This window comes from Stegostoma tigrinum, chromosome 23 (genome assembly GCF_030684315.1).
Source record: "Stegostoma tigrinum isolate sSteTig4 chromosome 23, sSteTig4.hap1, whole genome shotgun sequence".
In the NCBI taxonomy this organism is placed as follows: Eukaryota; Metazoa; Chordata; class Chondrichthyes; order Orectolobiformes; family Stegostomatidae; genus Stegostoma; species Stegostoma tigrinum.
The window spans coordinates 31,379,015-31,399,971 of record NC_081376.1 but is presented as its reverse complement, the minus strand read 5'-3'; the positions used below and the strand labels follow the sequence as shown (position 1 = coordinate 31,399,971).

Sequence of the window (20,957 nt, the reverse complement as noted above, 5' to 3'; positions counted from 1 at the left end):
CAGACAGATCAATGGGGTCACTCATCTCAGGACTCATCACAGACCAGTCATGCAAAGACTAGAACACACCACCCTCCACCACATTCAACCTAAACTGTGGATCCGGTATGTAGGTGACACATTTGTCATTATTAAACGCAAACTAGAAGAGACCCACCACCTCCTCGACAACATAATTGTGAGCATTAAACTCATAAGAGTTGAAGAAAATAACAATCAACTTCCACTTCTGGGTGTCAGAGTTGGGAGTATGACCAACGGGGGGGTTCCAAACCTCACTATACAGAAAAGCAAACAAGACAGATCAAATCCTCAACTTCCACAGCAACCACCCCAACAATCACAACCAAAGCTACATTGGGACACTATTTAAATAGGCCACGGCTCACTGCAACACTCCAGAACTATGAAGGAAAGAGGAAGAGCGATACAAAATCTTCACTGTGAATGGATATCCCCACAACTTCATCTGCAGGTGCCTACTAAACACGAGGACACAGTACGCCCTAACACACTGGCCACTCTGCCCTACATCAAGAACAAATCAGAACTGACAACTAGACTCCTAAGACTACTAGGAAACATGGTAGCACAAAAGCCCATAGCCACTCTACAACAAACACTCACAAGGATTAAGGACCTCATTCCCACAACATGCAGAGGCAATGTGATTTAAAAAATACCATGCAACGACTGCCACAAACATTACATCGGACAAACTGGAAGGAAACTAGCCATCAGTATACATGAACATCAGCTAGCAGCAAAATGACATGACAAACTTTCCTTAATATCAGTACACTCAGACAATGAAGGCCATCAGCTCAACTGGGACAACGTAACTTTAGTAGCCCAAGCCAAACACAGACATGCACGGAAATTCCTAGAGGCATGGTTCTCAACCCGTAATGCGATCAACAAACATATAGAATTGGACCCCATATACAAACTCATTCAGATCAAAACTGGAAAAGACACTACTCACCATAAACGGACCAGATAGTATAAATTCCAAGTGGAGTACAACAACATCGCTTCATCGGAGGCCTCACTGATGATGTTACTTAGCATGGTGATGAAACTGAACGAAAACAAGCTAGCTCGGCAAGCAAGTCAACAACTTCACCCACAACCTGAGCTACAAATCTTTGCTAAAACTTTAAATTTGTTTTTGCTTTGAGGATGAGATTCATACTTGGTTAGCACATCAATGTACTATTCCCATCTCAGCCATATTCGCTTCCTTACCTATTTAAAGTTTCAGGATATTGTTCGCCTAGAGGCAGTGTCGGTTCATTTTGTCTGACAGCTGGAATTATGACTTTTGAAGTGATCTTTTTCAGTGTCAGAGGAGGTGTGAGGATGCATTGGTCACTTGGTGAACTGAGCTTCTCTAGGGCTCTTCTCTCTACGTTGCAGTCTGCAGCCAAGGGCAACGTATGCTGCTCACCAACAGGTTTATTGTTTTCATTTTTTACTTTCTTTCTCTTCTTCTGGGCTGGTTTGATCTGTTCGCCAGTTGTTTGTGCCTGTTCAGCTACACTTTTAGGATTACTGGCTGTCATTTTTGAGGACTTGACAGAGACTTTTCGCAGTTTCTTTAGTAGCATGCTTTTACCAGTATAGTCATTGTAACTAGTAGAGAAAACAAATAGAAGAAGGCGCATGAATAGCATGTGCAGTCGGTTCATAATACTGCAAGAGTTGATTTAGACCAGACTAAACCCCCCTCAAATATACCAAGGGGATAGCCTAGACCTTAACTCCTATCTAGTTTAACGGCAAGTGTAAGCTGTTGTGTTCCAGATGCAATTCAACTGGTTACACTTCTTAGCTTGAAGCAAAACACACTTTTTTCTTACACCACAGTTAAAATATAAACAAAAGGAAGAAAAATTAGTAAAAATTTATTGGAAAACTTAAACAGAATAATAGATTGTTATTTCTATCATCTTGTTTTCTTGGAAGAATACTGCACCAACAACCACATCACTCATGTTGATAGTCACCCCTTGAATGGACTTCTGTAATTAGGTGTGGCTAACACTGGAGCCATGGTTAACACAGCTTTCAAGTTGTCAAATGCCTTCTGACGCTCTTCCATCCATTCAAAGTTTCTGCACTTCTTCAACAAGTCAGTGAGTGCAGCAACCATGCTACTAAACTTTGGTATGAATTTCCATGAAAAACACTCAGAACAAGGAATTGTACTACTTCTTTTTTCATCTCTGGTATAGGAAACTCCCCAATAACCTACGTATTGATCATAGGGTTATAGAGCATGCTGACCAGATATCTAAAATTAATCTAGTTCCATTTGCCAGCATTTAGCCCATATCCCTCTAAACCCTTCCTATTCATGTACCCATCCAGATATCTTTTATCTGTGTAATTGTACCAGCCTCTACCACTTCCTCTGGCAGCTCATTCCATACATACACTACCCTCTGTGTGAAAAAGCTCCCCCTCAGGTCCCTTTCAAATCTTTCCCCTCTCACCTTAAACCTATGCCGTCTAGTTTGAGACTCCCTTACCTTGAGAAAAAGACCTTGGCTATTCGCCCTGTTTATGTCCCTGATGTTTTCACATCCAATGGGCCCATCTGTCTATGTCCAATGAGATGGCCTAGGAATGTGATTTGGGCTTTATCAAATTTAATCTTAGCCAGTTTATCACTCACCACACCTTCCAAAGTCTACCGAATAATTCCAATAGATGTTCCACATGTTCCTTCCATGTGTGACTAAAAATCACCAGATTGTCTATGTATATCAAACAATTCAGTAATCCTGAAATTATTTTATTGGTTAAGTCTTTGAAATGTAGCTGGTACAGTTTTCATACCAAATGGCAAAACTGGTAAAGTCCATTCAGTGTCACAGAAGCTGAAATTTCCTTCACTCTGTCAGATAAAGGTACTTGCCAGTATCTTTTAAGTAAGTCCAGGTTCGAAATAAAAGCTGCTTGTCCCAACTTCTCAATACAACCTTCCAGCCATGGAATAGGATATGAATCAGGTTTTGTAACTGTATTGACATTCTGGTAATCAACACACACTCGTTGGATACTATCTGGTTTTGGCATCAACAATATGGGTGAGCTTCATTTGCTGCAGCTCACTTCAACTATAGTATCTTTGAGCATGCTTTCAAACTCTTTTTGAAATTGAAATTTAGAGGATTAAGTCTGTAAGGATGTTGCTTAATGGGAGCAGCATTTCTGATATCTACATCATGCATAATCATGTTTGTGCTTCACACGTCATTCCCATATATCTCTCCATGTGATTATAATAACTTTTTCAGATCATTTTGATTTTCTTCTGGAACGTAACTCAACAATTTATTCTAATTTTTGAGAACTTCCACATTATCCAATTTAATTTGAGGAATATCAATTTCAAATCTGTCTGCATTTGGTTTTTCACTCTGAATTACAACAAGTACCACATTCTCTTTTTGCTTTCCTTCCTCATCAAAACACTGTTTGAGCCTATTCCTTATCTCTCACCATCAATGATTAACTTGCTCCTGCATCTCAAAATTTTAATTTCTTATCCTACTCCTTCCAGTACATGAGTATAGCTTACCCACACAGATAAATTCTTTCAACATATCTGGTATGTTTTACTAACCAACTCTTGACCAGGCTGTACATTCTTTTACAGCTCTTTAGCTGCCACTGTGACGTTCTTTACCAATTTAATAAACCCAACTGGCTTATTTTGCTTTATCAGATCCATTTTCCCAGTGCTTTTCATGTGTCCTATTTTATTACAGTGAAATATCTAAGGTTTTTTTTTACTTCTCTTCCCCCACTCATAGTTTTCCTTTCTAATCTGTGGTAAACTACCTTTACTGTCTTCAATGAGATCTCCTTTACTCTCTTCTATCTGAGGATTTGTCTTTTCACCAATTTCTATAATTCACAGTTTGAAATTGATGTCAAAAGCCAAAATGTGATTTATAATCTAACTCATAATCATCTGCGATTTCAGCTGCTAATCTTGCAGTTTTAACTCTCTGCTCTTCCACACGGGTTTTCACTATTTCAGGAAGCCAATTTTTGAACCCCTCCAAAACAACATCTCTCTACAAGCATCATATGTTTGATCTATTTTCAAGACCCTTATCCAGTTACTTTCTTTGACTCTGTTAAACTCCATATAACTTTCTTCAGGTTCCCTCCTTAGATTCCTAAAACATTGTCTCCAAGCTTCTGGCACTAGTTTATGTACACTTAAGATGGCTTCTTTCACCTCATAATATTTCCCAGATACCTCCTCTGATAGTGATGCAAATACCTCACTAGCTCAGTCTTCCAACTTTGTTTGAATCAACAACACCCACGTGGTCAACAGCCATGTTATTTGTTTAGCCACTTAAATGAAATTCTATGTCTTTCTCATCAAACTTTGGTGACGCTAAGACATATTTAAACACATCCCCTCCAGGCTTTTGGCTACAATGGGTTTGGTCCTCATAACTGTCCCCATCACTTCTTTAATTGAAATCTGATTTGTCTGCTATTACCATCAATTTGAATCATAACGTTCAGTTGCAGATAGCTCAAATAGCCTGCTTCAGGGACTTAGTGAAGGGCTTAAATGCAAGCCCTGACTTTGAAGCACAGAACCCAAGAATGAATTAAATTGTATCCCTAATCCTCCTGCTGTATAGATGCTTAATCCGTTCTATGCTGAGAGTATGTCTTTTGTGGGTTGCACTACTGACTGCCAGCTATTAGGGTACATGCTTTTTAAGATATATAATGATAATAAGTTGGCAATAGCTCCAATATTTTATTAACATGCCCTTTGGGGATATACAATGTTGATGGTCATAAAATTTTCTGCTCATCTTAAACCTTGATGCATGAGGTTAATAAAATGAAAGGCTTAGTCATCTTCCAAAGGTTGTTTTGGGTTTGTTGGTTGTTTATTTCATTGATATGTTTGTGGATGACATTCTGTGATACCAGGATTGTATCATGCTGTTGGTCACTTGCATCTTGTTGCAGGGGCTGCTTTGGCTTTTGAAACCAGGTTTCCTGCACATGCATGCCTAATGTCCTTTGGTATTCCATGTTTTACAGACATGAAAAAATGTCAGATAGCTTCCAGCAAAAAGTCAATCTGATGCTTTTTTCTTGCCCATAAGATCTTTCTTTAGGGCCTTGATTGGAGGGGATGCAATTGTTAAGTCGGTTAGCCTCTCTATGCATTCTTCTTTAGAGAAGTCTCATCTATAGCTGTAGTTCAGTGAAGTTATCATTTGCTGCCGAATCTGTAAGTGTATGCCTGCCTTCCATTTCTTATCATAGATCTGAGGCTTTTTGTATTACTGAAGTGCAGGGCATGTTTGTTCTTTTCTTTATTTTACTCCTTTTGTAACTATTTTACTTTCCTTTTCCCACTTGTGGCCTCTTTCAGAAGTTTTGCCGATTGTGGATCTGTTTCTTTTACACCAAATAGAGTGAAGACAACTTACCAGCTTTGGCGCAACTGAATGAAACAAAATAGTTGAACCAATTGACCAATGCACACAGATAAGCTTCTGTAAAGTAGAAAATCACTGTTGAGTGCTTAAAACACTTTTTTTAAATTCCCAAATACGGGGTTAGGATAGATCATCCATTCAACATTTCTGACAGAATATAGTTCTAAATGTTTCAATTTTGTCTTTTGAAGTCCAGGGCTTCTCCCATCATTGGGGATAGAGACATTTCTTGGAGCCTGCTCCTCCAGATAATTGTTTAATCATCCACCACCATTCATGACTGAATGTACGAACACTGCAGAACTTAGATTTGATCTGTTGGTTATGGGAATACTTAACTTTGTGTATCACATACTGCTTAACCTGTTTAACTTGTGTTGTAGTTCCATGAAATTGAAATCTTATTTTCAGCTCATCTCATTCTGCTCTTGGCATTCCCTCTTGCATGCTATATTGAACCAGGTTTGATCCCCTGGCTTCACAGTAATGGTTAGAGTGAAGGATATTTTTTATTTTGAGATTATAGATAATGGTCAAGTACTATTCTACTACTGTTGAAAGCCCATAGTACCTCGAGGATGGTTACATATGATTTGCTAGATCTGTCCAAGTTCTGTCTCAATTAGCCTGGTAGTAGGGCCACAAAACATAATGGCGGGATCCTCAATTTGAAGTCAGGGTTTCATCTCCAAAAGGACTGGGTACTGATCTCTCCTACCAACACGAGAACGGACCAATCCATCTGCAACTAATCACCCAGGTAGATTAGTAAGGATGAGATCTAGTAGGTTTTTGCCTCCTGTTGGTTCCTTCCCCACCTGCTGCGTATGCAACCTAGCATCTCCTTTTTAGGACACAGTCACCTCAGACAGAAATTATACTGAGCCATTCTTGGTGATGAGCATTAAAACTTGCATCCATACAAGTTGAATGATTTCCTTAAACTTCAGGACACTGTGGCAGATATTTCAATTGCAAGAGGAAAATTATTTAATACCCTAGTAGTTAGAAGGTAATATTACTGCTGTAACTCACATGGTAATAATAGCCAATCTGTACCACGTAATGGGACCTTAGTCCCACAGATAAACCAGATTGTGAATCATTTGCATCACACCAATGAACACACCTCAACCAAGTTTCCTCAGTCATTTCACCTCAGTTTCATGGGATCACAAGAGCTCAAATGCCATATATCTATTCAACTAGCAAAAATGCCATTCTCACACTAAATTATTAATCTTTCTTACTCTGAATCACTCTCAGGATCTTTCTGCTCTCGGTCACTGTCTTGGGCTGACATACTATGTTGGTTGTCTTCCTCAAAGGACGATTCCGGAGAACTGTAAAGGCAACAAGTACAGTAACAAGAATTAAGAATTAACCCTCATACCCATTGCCATTTGATGGGGATTTCTGGCAGCAGAAGGTCATAGGAAGCAAACATGTATTCCTAGTGATAATATCCCTGGTCTTGAAAATGTACTGAGCGGATGAAGTAATAACTGCAACTTGGTTACACTCCCTTGGTTTGGGCTTGATGTATGCGTAGGCTTTTCAATCTAGTGCTCCCAGGGGAAAATGTATTCAGAGAATATTGTTCAGGAAAGTACCTGTCCGAAAACTCTACAGCCCTTTAAACTTGCTGGATGACAGATGGCCATTGTTACTTTGGTAATAATGTGGACACTTTGGAAAAAAAAAATCATTTTCTCAATGCCGATTAGCCATGAGGGGAAGCAATGCTTGTTAACCACTTAGGTGGGCTTAGATCTCATCTCTTCTACGAAATAAAGACATCAGTAACACTGCATTTGTACAGATGGGCAGAAATTCAGTCTTGTATTTTGATACTCAGAATTCACAATCTCACAAATGTACAGCCAATCTACATACAAACCTGTTTGCACAGGCAACTAATACAGTCAACTTACAGCATAGGTTGAACACTTCCTTCTAAACACTTTGAAGCATCTGACCCTGAATTACTGCCCATTACCTTTCTTTCTGCAAATATGTGAGCTTTTCCTTCTTGCCTCTGCTGTCTCTCTGCAACGTGCTTTTTTCCTGTTCCCAATTCCGCAGATCAATGAAAATTGTTTTTGGTTCAGAAGCCCTTCTCATTGTCAGTTTTTCTTCCATCCACTTAGTGCATGTATTTGCTTCAGGACTGAAAGGAACAGAAAAAGTTAATAAATCAAGTGCATTACAAAATGTTACACTATGAGCTGACAAATGTACTTCTGTGCAGATCTGAGATCGTGGCTGAGAGTTTCCTTGATGTTGCTTATATCTTACTATTGTGATTGCAACAAGCTGGACATCATAGAATATGAGTTCCCTGATTGCGGCTGTTGATCTGGTCCTATCAGGGGCCCCTGGCCGACACATGAAAAGAGAAGTGTCAGAGATTCTGGGACTCCGATACTTGACTCTGAAGTGGCAATACTAAAGTCAAGGACTGTTCACATGCAAATAAAGGTGACAGGATACTGGCCTTTGTGGAGTTATTTCAATTGTGGTGACAGTAAAGCACGTTCCTGAAGAAACTCATTTGTTAACAGTCATCTTTGAGCTGGGGTAAGCATTTCCTATGTCATGCCTTTGTTTGGGAAGCTTGACTCATTCAACTCTTCTGTTGAGGAGTAGGCCCAGTATATGGAAAGAATGCATTATTTTTTCTGGACAAATGGCATGTCAGCAGATATAAAGTAATGAGTAATTCTCCTGACAGCCTGTACAGCTGCAGCCATTTCTGCTGTTAGAAGCCTAACTTTCCTTGGGGCATCAGATACTAAAACCTTTCAAGAACTGATGGACATAGGTAAGGAATATTACAACCTTAAGCCTCCACTAATTCTGAGATGCAATTGTTTTTATTCAGCAAGTGGAGAACCAGGGGAATCTATATCAGGAGTTTTGATTAGGTTAAAATGACTTGCAGAAGCATGTGAGCTTGGTTTAACCCTCCATGAGATGCTGAGAGACTGTTTGGTATGTGGGATTAACTATGTAACTATGCAAAACACCTACTAGGTCAAGCCCAACTGGACTTCAAATAGGCACTACAACTGTTTTTATCAATGGAAAATGCAGCAAATGGAGCATTTGAGTTGCCGGGTATTCCAACGGAAGAGGACACCCTTGTCAATCCAACAGAGCTTGGGGAACACCACCTGAGTGCAGACAATTGCATAGCCTTACTCAGAACATATTCTGATCAGAAGGACTCTAGGTTGGCCCACAGTAAATCCCCAAAACAAAGCCAAGCCGCAGGCAAATGGTTAAAATTTTATTCAAGATCTTTGCTGGCAAGCCACTGTAGTTGCTGCCAGTTTGTGGACTCGAGACTGCTAAAGAGGTCCACTAGACCTACACTGCAAGATAATTCACAGTCTGATATCCAGGAGGCTTCATACTCTGGAAAGTCTGCCTACATCTGGTGTGGAGCAGTTAAATTACTTTCCAACATCCAAATCAGAACCAATCAAAATAAACATCTGGTTAAATGGTCATCCGGTTCTAATGGAGGTCGCTACTGACACAAGAGTATCAGTGATTACAGAACTGGTTTTTAATAAAAGTCACTCTGAACTCCAGCCCTTAAATTTTTGAAAGGTTGTGACTAGGCTGAGAACCCAAACTGGGGAACCTTTACAGATTAAGGGTACAACTTCGGTTCCAGCCTCTTAAGAAAAGCTGCCAATTCAGTTGACTGATTGCACTAAAAGACTTTGGCCCAAGCTTGATGGGGTGAAATTCGTTGCAAGAGATTCACCTAGACTGGCTCAACATTTTTCAATTAGAAAATGACTGGCTGAGTGAAGTCATAATTAAATATCAGGAAGGCTTTCAGGAAAGTCTAGCAACTATCAGAGGAGCCAAGGCTACCTTGCATGTTGACTAGGAAGCAATTCCACAATACTGCAAGGCCCCCCCAGTGCCATCTGCCTTATGGGCAAAAGCAGAGGCAGAAATCGGAACGCTGAAAAGTGAAGGAATAATCAAACCAGTACAACTTTCAGAATAGGCAGCACCAGTTGCACAAATTTTGAAGCCCGACAGGACAGTTCCCCTTTGCGAGGATTTTAAACAAACAGTAAACAATTTTTTGCAGTTGGATAAATACCCAATCCGTCGGACAGAGGGTTTTTACACAAAGCTAGCGGAGGAGGTCTCCTTCATAAAGATGGACTGAGCCATGCTTACTTACAATTGTGTTTAGATGACAATTCCCAAAAGTATGCTATAATTAACACCCATAAGGATGTACCAATATATGAGACTGCCATCAGGGCTACCGTCAGCCTATTCAATTTTTCAGTGAACAATGTAGAATATTTTACAAGGTCTACCTGAGGTAGCCATTTATCTAGATTACAGGAAAAACTAATAAGGAACTCTGACAAAATTTGGACATAGTTCTAAGGCATTTTTTTCTGGAGTGGGTGTAGGCCTAAGAAGGGAAAAATGAGAGTTCCAAACCGCCAAGTGACCTACTTAGGCTACAGAGTCAACAAGACCAGGTTACTCCCATTGAAATGTAAAGGGAGGACGACCAAATGAGCCCTGGCTCCTCTGTCTGTCCTGGAGCTTGGGTCATTTCATGGTAAGTTATTATGGAAAGTTCATACACAACCTGGCCTCCATTCTGGCACCTTTACATGAAAATCTAAACAAGGAGTCAGCCTTGGAAATGGTTGCATAGATAAGCCCTAGATTTCAGTGGAATAAAGAAACAGCTATCATCCTCGAAGGTGTTGGCAAACTACGATCCCAAGAAAGCTTATGTGATGCCTCCCCGTACTGCATCATTTTTGATACCTATTCCATTTTTAAGCTGAAGGCACTTTAAAATAAATTCAAAAATTATTAATCACTAACTTAACTCACATATACCTTAGGAATTGTTTAAGTTTGTTGGTTCTGTCTCCATCAAGTTTGTTCCATGTCACCCTGTTGGATTGGTGCTCTCCATTATACACTGGTGTTTGGTTATTCAATGTGACAGCTCCTCCTGACTGCTTGATAGATAACGAGGTGAGCTGTTCCATAAGGGTCTGCTCATTATTAATGCGAGAAGGTACTGCATTGTAAAGTGAGGATACATAGTGAAATCCATTCTCACCCTGTATGCAGATCTACATTTCTTTTGACACAATATAAAATCACGTATGTAAAACTAATTAAGGTGTAGCTTTGTGAAAGTACAGCATACAGCCCATGACTGTGTGGTTTTCCATAGCTTTGAGCAGAGGGTCACTCTTAAATTCTTTGCAGTAGCTAAGTTTGTGCAGTTACCCAGGAAATCCCATTTATTATAACTTTTACAATGTCTACAGCAAAGTTACAGCATATGTTAATAAACAAAAATTAATCAGGCATTCATTTTCAATGTGTGGAAAGTCAACAATACCCTATCTAAATGTATAGGATGAAATTATAGGAAGTGGAAAAGGAGTTGTTGTCCATACCTTAATCAGTCAGTCCTTTTCCTAGGGCTACAGGCAGTGAGGCAGAACACTTAAATTAAGTTCTTTCAGTATTCACTGATGTACATGAATCAGAAAATCAATTTCATCTGTCTACTATTTTCTTTCCAAAAATACACTGTTTCATAAAATTTATGCATTACATGACCAAAGTTCACATTGCTCAAGGTGAAAACCAAATCAGTTTCTTCCAATACTGTACTGTCTTTACTTCCTACAAGTACAATTAAATTTAACATTAATTATATTTATTATGTCAAACATACAGTCTTAGGTGTTTGTATCCTGTTTCCAGCCCCGCATTGTACTTCAGGCCAAAGGTCTCAGAGGGAGATCTTTCTCCACAGCAATTTTGTGGCAGCTGTACTAGGCTTAATCATGTCCCTCAGTATGTAGTCCTGGATATAGTTGCAAACTGGCACATTCCAAACAGTTGTGGACAACTCCTAGCACTGGAATATCAACAGGTCTCGGGCAGTGACTTTTACTGAGTTGATAGTCCTCCAGCCATACATTTTCAAAGCTGAATTTGACATTTCTTTTATCTACAACTGAGTCCAGGGTTAGGGGAAGTAGACTGGTAGTGGAATTAAGGCCACAATCAGTAACCAGGACGTTAATGAATACAGAACAGGCTCAATAGACTGAATAGTCTACTGCTGTATGTTGTGATCATAAGGTGACGAATGGAGCGCCTATCCAGTAAGATGATCTTACTAGATAGTGTCAAGCCTTGATTGTTGTTGGAGCTCGACTAATCTAGATGAGTAGAGAAATATTTTCTTCACACTTCTCCATTACACTCCTGACTTATGCTTTGTAGAGCAGTTTGGGGAGGTAGGGGTTGAATTACTCTACACAGAATTCCTAGCTTCCTGGAGTCAAGTATTTATATGATTGATGCAGTCAAGTTTCTTATTAATGGTATCCCCTAATCTTACACCCTTCTATAAAGAAAAACATCTTCTCAGCACCCAACCCATTGAGTCCCTTCGGGATCTTACAGTTAATGACAAAATCACCTTGCATTTCTAATGGGCATAGGCCTAAACTGTTGAACATTTCTTCAAAAGATGACCCTTTCATCCCAGAAATCAGTTGTATGAACTTTCTCTAACTCTTTCAAATCAAATACATCCTTTTCCTAAGTAAAGAAACCAAAACTATGCACTGTATTCCACTTGGCTCACTGCAGCTGTGGTAAAACTTCACCACTTTTTGTACGTCCTTCCCTTACAATAAATGACAACCTTACATCTCCCATCCTAATCATTTACGACACCTGCATGTTAATTTTTGTGCCAGGACACCAAGATCCAAGGATCTTTTCCTTCTCTCCCTGTAATGACATAGTGCTTTTATATTCTTTGTGCCAAAGTGGACAAATTTATGTTTTCCACATTATCTCACATTCTTTTTGCATGCTCACCAAACTTACGAATACTTTTTTGCAAGCTTCTTATGGCTTCTTCAAAACATACCTCTATTTGCAACATCAGCAAAATTAGCAACCATACATTCAGTCCCTACCTTCATTGAAACAGATGATAAATAATTGAGACTCCAACATTGGAACTCTGTTACTTACAGTTTACCAATGTGAAAGTGACCCATTTATCCCTATCCTCTGCAACCTGTTAGTCAATAAATCCTCTAGCCATGCTAAGATGTAATCCAAATCATGAGTCTTATTTTGTCTAGTAAACTTTGAAATTCAAGTACACTGCAACTACATGCTCCTCTTTATTCATATTCCTTTTCCTTCCACAAAGAAGCACTATAAATTCGTCAGACATGATTTTCCTTTCACAACCATAATGTAATCAGTCAAAGGCAACAATGCTTTTTTTTAAGTGCTCTGCTTTAACCTCCTTAATTGCTTCTAACATTTCCCCTATGATAGCTATTGGGCAAACTGGTCTATAGTTCCTGTTTTCAGTCTTCCTTCTTTCTTGAAAAGAACAGTAGCACCTACTACGTTCCAATCTGAATCTACTGAATTTTGGTAAATTACAACCACTGAATGTACTAGAGATGTTGGGAACTGCAGATGCTGGAGAATCCGAGATAACAAAGTGTGGAGCTGGAAGAACACAGCAGGCCAAGCAGCATCCCAGGAGCACAAAAGCTGATGTTTTGGGCCTAGACCCTTCATTAGAAAAGGGGGATGGGGAGACGATTCTGAAATAAATAGGGAGAGAGGGGGAGGCGGACCGAAGATGGATGGAGGAGAAGATAGGTGGAGAGGAGAGTATCGGTGGGGAGGTAGGGAAGGGATAGGTCAGTCCAGGGAGGATGGACAGGTCAAGGGGGCAGGATGCGGTTAGTAGGTAGGAAATGGAGTTGCGGCTTGCCGTGGGAGGAGGGGATAGGTGAGAGGAAGAACAGGTTAGGGAGGCGGGATAAGCTAGGTTGGTTTTGGGATGCAGGAGGGGGAGGGGAGATTTTGAAGCTGGTGAAATCCACATTGATACCATTGGGCTGCAGGGTTCCCAAGCGGAATATGAGTTGCTGTTCCTGCAACCTACGAGTGGCATCATTATGGCACTGCAGGAGGCCTGGGATGGACATGTCGTCTGAGGAATGGGAGGGGGAGTTAAAATGGTTCACGACTGGGAGGTGTAATTGTTTATTGCGAACCGAGCTTAGGTGTTCTGCAAAGCGGTCCCCAAGCCTCTGCTTGGTTTCCCCAATGTAGAGGAAACCACACCGGGTACAGCGGATGCAGTATATCACATTGGTGGATGTGCAGGTGAACATCTGCTGGATGTGGAAAGTCATCTTGGGGCCTGGGGTGGGGGTGAGGGAGGTGGTGTTGGGGCAAGTGTAGCACTTCCTGCGGTTTCAGGGGAAAGTGCCCGTGTGGTGGGGTTGGAGGGGAGTGTGGAGCAGACAAGGGAGTCGCGGAGAGAGTGGTCTCTCCAAAAGGCAGACAAGGGTGGGGATGGAAAAATGTCTTTAGTGGTAGGGTCAGATTGTAGATGGCGGAATTGTCGGCCTAAGATGCTGCTTGGCCTGCTGTGTTCATCCAGCTCCACATTTTGTTAACAGTGTATGTACTATTTCAGCAGCTACTTCTTTAAGATCCTAGGATACTGGACTTATCAGCCTTTAGTTCTGACAGTCTTTTTCAGTAACACTTCCTTTGCAATTCTAATTGTTTTAAGTTCCTCCCATCTTTTTATCTTTGATTCACAAGTTCTATAGTGAAGACAGACATGAAATATCTGTTCAACACTTTACCATTTCCTTATTTCTCCTTAATAATTCTCTAGACTCTCGTTCCCCTCCCTCAACAGAGAACCAATGTTGATAATTGTTACTATGTTCTTTTCAAAATACATATAGAAACCTTTACCATCTTTTTATATTTCCAGATGGATTTCTCTCATTCTCTAATCTCTCCTTCCTTTATATTATTTTACATCACTTCTTGTTGGTTATTAAATTTGGTACAACTTCTGACCGACTGATTTTTGAACAATTGTATACTTTGTCTTTCAATTTGATACTACCTTTAACTTTTTTGATTAGCTACAGATGGTGCATCCCTCACGGAGTATTTCTTTCTGACTGGAGTGCATCTATGCTCACTGTTGTGAAATATCTCCTTAAATGTCTGCCACTGCATGTCTACTGTTCTACCTCATAAAGAAAATGAACTGAGAAAATACATTAAGAACAAAATACTACTCTTAAGCCCATATTTCTAACTCTACAACTAAATGTAAAATGCAATGATATTACGTTCACTGTTACCTATGGCTCCTTTACAGTAGATCACAAGTTAATCTTTTCTTATTGGTCATTATCAGGTCGAGAATTTGCAAACTGACCTTATCTACTGGTGGTGGTTGATACGCTCTGTCCATTTCTGCCTTGCTTTAATTATGGTTACCTTTACTTTACCACATATTCCCTCTTGTGATTACCCCCTTCCCCTTTTATTTAAAACCCCTTCTACCATCCTGATTATACAATTTATCAGAACACTGTTGCAGGCGCTAGGCGTTAAGGATGAACTGACATGCTCACTTGCTATGTCAGTGTCTGTTGGACAACGTCCTGTCAAAATTTTAGGACTTCCCTTTTCAGGCAAAATGCAACTTGGTATCTCAGACTGTGCAAAGTGTATTATTTTCTACAACACTCTTGGAGTTGTTTTCTATAATTGCTGTGTTTTAACAATCTTATTTGCAGTGTCAGGATAACCCTTCTCACAGCAAAGAAACACAATGGTGAATATGCAAACAATTCAGAGCTTTGAATGGGGAAAGCTAGATTTTAATCAGTATCCAAATAGTCTAGCTTCCTACTAGATGGAGTCCCCTTAGATTATTTTAAGAAGACGAAGAAGATCTGTGGAAAACTTGATTCCACAATCCCTACAGCATTCTATCCTGATGAGCATGACTTAGATTAACTTCCTCTATGGTTAAACGGATTATTTTAATGGTGAACAGATTATCAGAGGCAATGGAAAAAGAGGGATATTAATAGGTTATAAATGTGCGAATGTGATCTCTACTTACCTGAAGCAGGCCAAGTTCCATTCACAACGTTGTCAAATTTGCTGCTACTCTTTTCCACCTGTTGTAGACTCTTTAAGATCCCATCGAGGTCTATTTGCTCTATAGGCTTTAAAGAAGTGCAATAACAATCAGAGATCAGTTTGCCAGTTCACACTAATTAGATTCAAAATGAAAAATGTATCAGTTTAGAAAATATAATTCAACAGCAGCTTTCATAGGCAGAGGACACACATTACTAAGTCTCAGTCTTTGATCCTGACTTTGATGAATATTGGTTGGAGCAAAAAATGCGACTTCAAACTTTACCAACTATTATCGGTGGAGGTGTTACAGAATAGTTCCTTCTCACTGTTAGTTCATACTTGATCTGCACAGTAAAAATACAATTATCATAATCCCTTTCCTATCTAGTCACAACCTGCGGTGAAAGGACAGTGAGTACTTTTTACCAAATCAATTATGCCCAGTATTCAATTCCTATGTAATATTGGCCCTTCTGGAACACGTTAAGGATGCAGTTATAATGCGCAGAGAAGAGAAAAAGTTTTACAGCTCACCTTTAAAGACAGTATAGGTGGTCTGTGGCTATGCCTTCTAGTATGTGTTGATTTCCTTCTCTTTAGCCCTTCTTTTGGCACTTTTGTAGTTTCCTGGTCTTGACTGGAATTCATTAAATGCCTTTCTGTGAACATTTCTTTGTGCAAGACTGTTTCTGGAGTTTTTAGGGAGCTATTTTGCACAAGGTTCTTTTCAGTTGTCAATTTTGAAAGTCCAATTATTGTTTTGGTTGGAATACAGCAGTAATCTAAATTTCTATCCCCATTGCCTTGACATCTTAGGATTTTCTGTTCCTTATTGTCAATGACATTGGGTACTATGGATGATTGTGGTTCTCCTCCACCACTATTTCTTAGATCCGCAACATATTTATTTTTAATAGGCCTGGATTCTGCTTCCAAGCTCAGTGAGTTCTCACTGTCACTGGTGATAGGAGCTGCTGATTGGCCCAACATTACTTTTTCAATATTGTTGTCAATTAAAGGACCAGTTTCAGTCACTATGCATTTATTAGTTGTGGTGGAATTTTCTAAATGTGTTGAATTTTCACCCTGAATGTCCTGCTCAGATGGTCTTCCTTTGTAATCTTTTGCCCAAGCCTCACGTGGCCATCTTGCAGATTCCAGCATTTCCTGTGGACATTCAGAAATCATTGACATTGTCACCAGGGTAGATATTTAATGTTAATTAAGTTAAAACTTCAAGGGAAAGGTAAGCAAAAAAAAATTAAAGAGTAAGTGAATAGGATGAAAAGCCTCACAAGCTATGAATATGGGCCAGAGAAGAAGAACTCCAGAGTGGTCACAGTTCTTCATTCTAGATTGGTTTATCAGGCTCTGTGCCAGCACATAAATCATGCACATAGTGAGAGTCAAATGTTTATTTTTTCAGAAAATTTAGCAATTCCACTTCCATCCTAGGTTGTAGCCAACAAAATGACACATACCTGATTTTACTTAAACCTGAAAAATTCACTACACCAAATGTGGGAGAGGGAGTCACATCATTGAATTGCTTGACAAACTACCTTGACCAACAGTTCAAGCACAGTGATGACTGTCAGACACATTGATGCATTTATTTTAATTAATGAAATACCTATAATAGGTTAAGGCTGTTTCACTGACTCAAACAACAAGATGTACAGTGTTTTTTTATTCACTTGTGGGACTTGGGCAATGCTGGCTGACCACCATTTATTACCCGTCCATAGTTGCCCTTGGTACGAGGTCTGAAGCACGTGTGCTTCACATCAATGCAATGTTGGATGAACTGAGGTTCATACAACAGAATGATCACAGGTGGAATCAGTAGAAACTGGGTCAGAGCTGGAGTGCTGTCAGCAAAGAAAACCATAAACTAGATTCTAGTGTAAAATAAAATGGACCAAAGCAGGATACAGAAAATGATGAGATAACAGGATTTGTGTTGAACAGTTGGATTTTACCTCAAGAACAGGATCATCAAGTGACAAGTCCCCCAGATCCTCGGGCATGTGTGAAATTAGCCCCATAGTACCACGTTGGAAAATAGCAATTTCACCATCTTCTGAACCAGACTGTGCAAAGAAAATGCCGAACATGAAGGTCTGAATCAGTGTGCAGTAAGAATAAATAAAAGGTATTGGGTTGTTGTGAACAATATTTTATAATGATATTCATGAGGAGATTAGGGGTTCACATCTGAAGAACCACAACAGTGCAATGATTAAAGTGAAAAATACCACATAGGTCAGGGTCAAATACTGAGGCTTACTATGGTCAAACAGCTTTGCCATGCTACCTGTCAAATCCAACACATGAAATATAGTCAAGATGGGAGAGGCTGTCAGCCATCAAAACTGAACACAGTGTCAGCTGCAAATGCAATAAGAAGTTGGGGAAGTCAATCACTTTGTTAGTTGCTTCTAGATGATGATGAAGGAGAATGGTTATTTTGAAGATGACAGGATGGTGATCTATAGGGGCTATATTGTTCTACATGATATGATCATTCTCACAGATAGGGACATGTAGAACAATGCACACCTGATTAATCAGGCTTACATCTGTTCTCTGAGTCCATCTAGGTGCTGAAGCTGTTCTTGGGAATTAACACAAATTGTGCAATTGGAATCAACAGCTTGTTTTACACTGGCCTAATTCAGACATGGTCATCTCCTACTGACCCCTTACTTTGTTTTTTACAGTCTGTTTCATCATTTTTCTAAACTGTTTCCACAGAAAGCCAAAATGATGACCACATGATGCTTGCTGCAATTGCCATTTGGCTAAGTGGAAGTACCAGTTGGTCTTTACACCAGAGATGAAATGTTTCACTCAGAATAGATTAGGAAATTGAGGGAATGCTACCAGTTGTTCCAATACCCGCTAGTAATAGATACCTCACAATCTGAAAGGGCTCAGGGAATTCACAACCATAATCAGTAAGAAGCACATTTAACTGTAGGATTCCAAAGTTGGGACTTACTGATGACAAGTCTGAATCAATGGAGGGAAGTTCATCCTTAACATGAGCAAATATCCTATCCCAGTAGGATTTGAGACCATCATGACCAATTGTTGTGCTGTCATATGTTCCTTGAAGTTCACAGTTTCCTTCATCAGCCTGTGCTGGTTTGTGATTATTATTTGAACTCATTTTTATTCACGGGCCTGCTTCCTCATGCAGTAAGATTCTGAAAACAAACAATTAATTCATTTCGATCATATAAGCTTCTTAGTGATTGAACCATGCTGGATAACAGAATATTTGTGCAAGCGTTCCAGCCAGTCTGGCTGTGAAATACGTATATTATCCATGAGTGAATGGGTAAAGCTCTCCTACCACTAATTGCAGTTCAAGGATTTAAAACCTGTGGAATTAGAAAATGCATCAAGAAAGAAAATTACACAGGCAACAAAGAAACAAGGCAGCATTCGGGTCCCCTTAAACATTAAATTCTGTCATAACTGCTCAGTACCTCAGCTTGATTTACCCACACTTGCTTAATATCCCTGGATATTCTAACACAATGAAGCCCAACCTTAAAAATTAAAAATGAGTCAAAATCAGGAGATTTGTTGAGGTAGAATTCTAGAGTTCTGTTACCAGTGTGTAAAAATGCAAAATATTGCACAGCTCTCAGAACAGTCACAGTGTTTGCCCCACCCTAGACTACTGGGAGGGGAGGGGAGGAAGAAGGGGCAGAATGTTTACAGCCACTAAGGTGCATGTGTGGTCCTTCACATCACACCTAATCACAGCTCCCCTGAGGATATTTTACCTAATAACTCGGACCCAAGTGCTCTAGGGGGTCCACTGTTTTTAGAGTAGGGGTGCAAATGCCAGGATCAGAGCAACATGGCAGTTCATGATTTCTGATCCTGTCAAACACCCCTCTACTTCTTTTTCTCTAGAGAACTCATTCGCTTGCCCACACATTCTATCCCATCTCTCCTAGAAGCATATGCTTACCCCACAACACACCCATGTGCTTGTAACCCCACCTGGAGGGCATGTTTGCCTTTCCTCAATTCTTCACCAGGGGTAGATATTTGCTTGCCACCCAGGCACATTGTGATCCATCTGTGGGCCCTCCACCCCTAGGGGCATATGCTTACATTGCCCATATCCCCTCCACTGGCAGATGTATGACAACCCCCACCCTACCTCATCATCCACTTAGGGCATGTATCCAGCTTCAACCATAGCCCTTGCATTCATCCAGGACATGCATTTGCCATCAAGTCCTCCCAGGGATATGTTCTGACCCCATAATTTGCTATACCATCCTATCCCTTACACCCACAGACATGTTGCCCAATGCATTCCACTCCCCAGCCCCAGGACATGTGTTCACACTCCTCCAGGGAGCACCTGTTTGCCACCCTACCTCACTCTTCCCCTAGAGGGACATCCCCGCACCCCGACACAACCCCTCCTCCAAGAGATTGTGCTTATCTTTGTTCCAGATTAGCCCCTTTTTTATAGAGGGACATGAGTTGGGGTCATATCCCTACCTTGTCTCCCTTTCCCCTGCGATAACGTGTTTGCTCCACAGCCCACACTTCGCTCAGAGCATGTATTTGCCTCCATTGCTCCCTTATGGACGCCAATTTATTCCCCACGCTATCCGATTTCCTCCTAAGGCTTGGGATTGCAACCCCATCCAATCTTGCTCTGCGGTTTTGACCACCACCACAGCCCCACGCCCCCCACCCCCCTCCGGCTACCCCTTCTTTACCAGGGGCATGCGTATGTTTCCTCCTTCAGCCAAACCCTCCTTTGCTCAGGGGACATAGATTTGACCTTAACCAAACACTCTTTCCTTGAGGACGTTTTCCGCTCCATCCATCCTTCCTACTGGGAGCATATGTTTACCTTGAACTTCTTCCCGGGGGCATCTATTAACCACTCTCACCCATCCGCCATCGGATTCATCTATTTACTCAAACCTGATTTCCATTTCTCATTAACGGTCGCACGGTTTAAAAAGCCCTGGACACAAAATGGCACCTCAGGCACTGTTGCCCTTGGTTACGAGACGCCAATCGGGCACTATTATAACAAGAAGTAGCGATAAATGGCAAGATGGTTACCTCCGAATTATAAAGCAATCGGTACTCCGACCACAGCGGCACATCCTGGAGGACTCCCTATTCACAATGCTCCATCTCGTGGATTGTAGTTTCGTCGAGGGAGTTGGAATTAACATTGTTGTGGATTGTTTGAAAATTGATTTAATGTTATGAGTAATTAAGCGTCACATTAACATACAAGAAGACTGCATCTACAAGAGGGTTTTTTTTTCTTGCAGCGACCTAGTACAGACACGGCAAACTGAAATGCTTCTCTGCGGATGATCACCTTCGCAAGAATTAATTTTACAACCCATT

General features: G+C 40.4%; 1 protein-coding gene across 4 annotated transcripts in view; it reads right to left on the bottom strand.

Moving 5' to 3' along the window:
* LOC125462536 (dynein axonemal assembly factor 8) overlaps window positions 1-20,588 on the bottom strand; it is a 77,236-nt gene extending 56,648 nt beyond the window's left edge. For 3 of the 4 annotated variants that reach the window (XM_048552666.2, XM_048552668.2, XM_048552669.2), the window contains exons 1-9: window positions 20,443-20,567; window positions 18,550-18,757; window positions 17,528-17,638; window positions 16,080-16,712; window positions 15,523-15,628; window positions 10,398-10,584; window positions 7,498-7,668; window positions 6,749-6,841; window positions 1,249-1,635 (exon numbers count right to left, since the gene is read on the bottom strand). In XM_048552666.2, the coding sequence (XP_048408623.2) occupies window positions 1,249-1,635; window positions 6,749-6,841; window positions 7,498-7,668; window positions 10,398-10,584; window positions 15,523-15,628; window positions 16,080-16,712; window positions 17,528-17,638; window positions 18,550-18,720 (1,859 nt within the window). In that variant the 5' untranslated portion in view covers window positions 18,721-18,757; window positions 20,443-20,567. Of the gene's footprint in view, window positions 1-1,248; window positions 1,636-6,748; window positions 6,842-7,497; window positions 7,669-10,397; window positions 10,585-15,522; window positions 15,629-16,079; window positions 16,713-17,527; window positions 17,639-18,549; window positions 18,758-20,442 lie in introns of all 4 variants that reach the window. The other variant, XM_048552667.2, reaches the window with a different exon arrangement.
* Window positions 20,589-20,957: the final 369 nt, after the last annotated feature.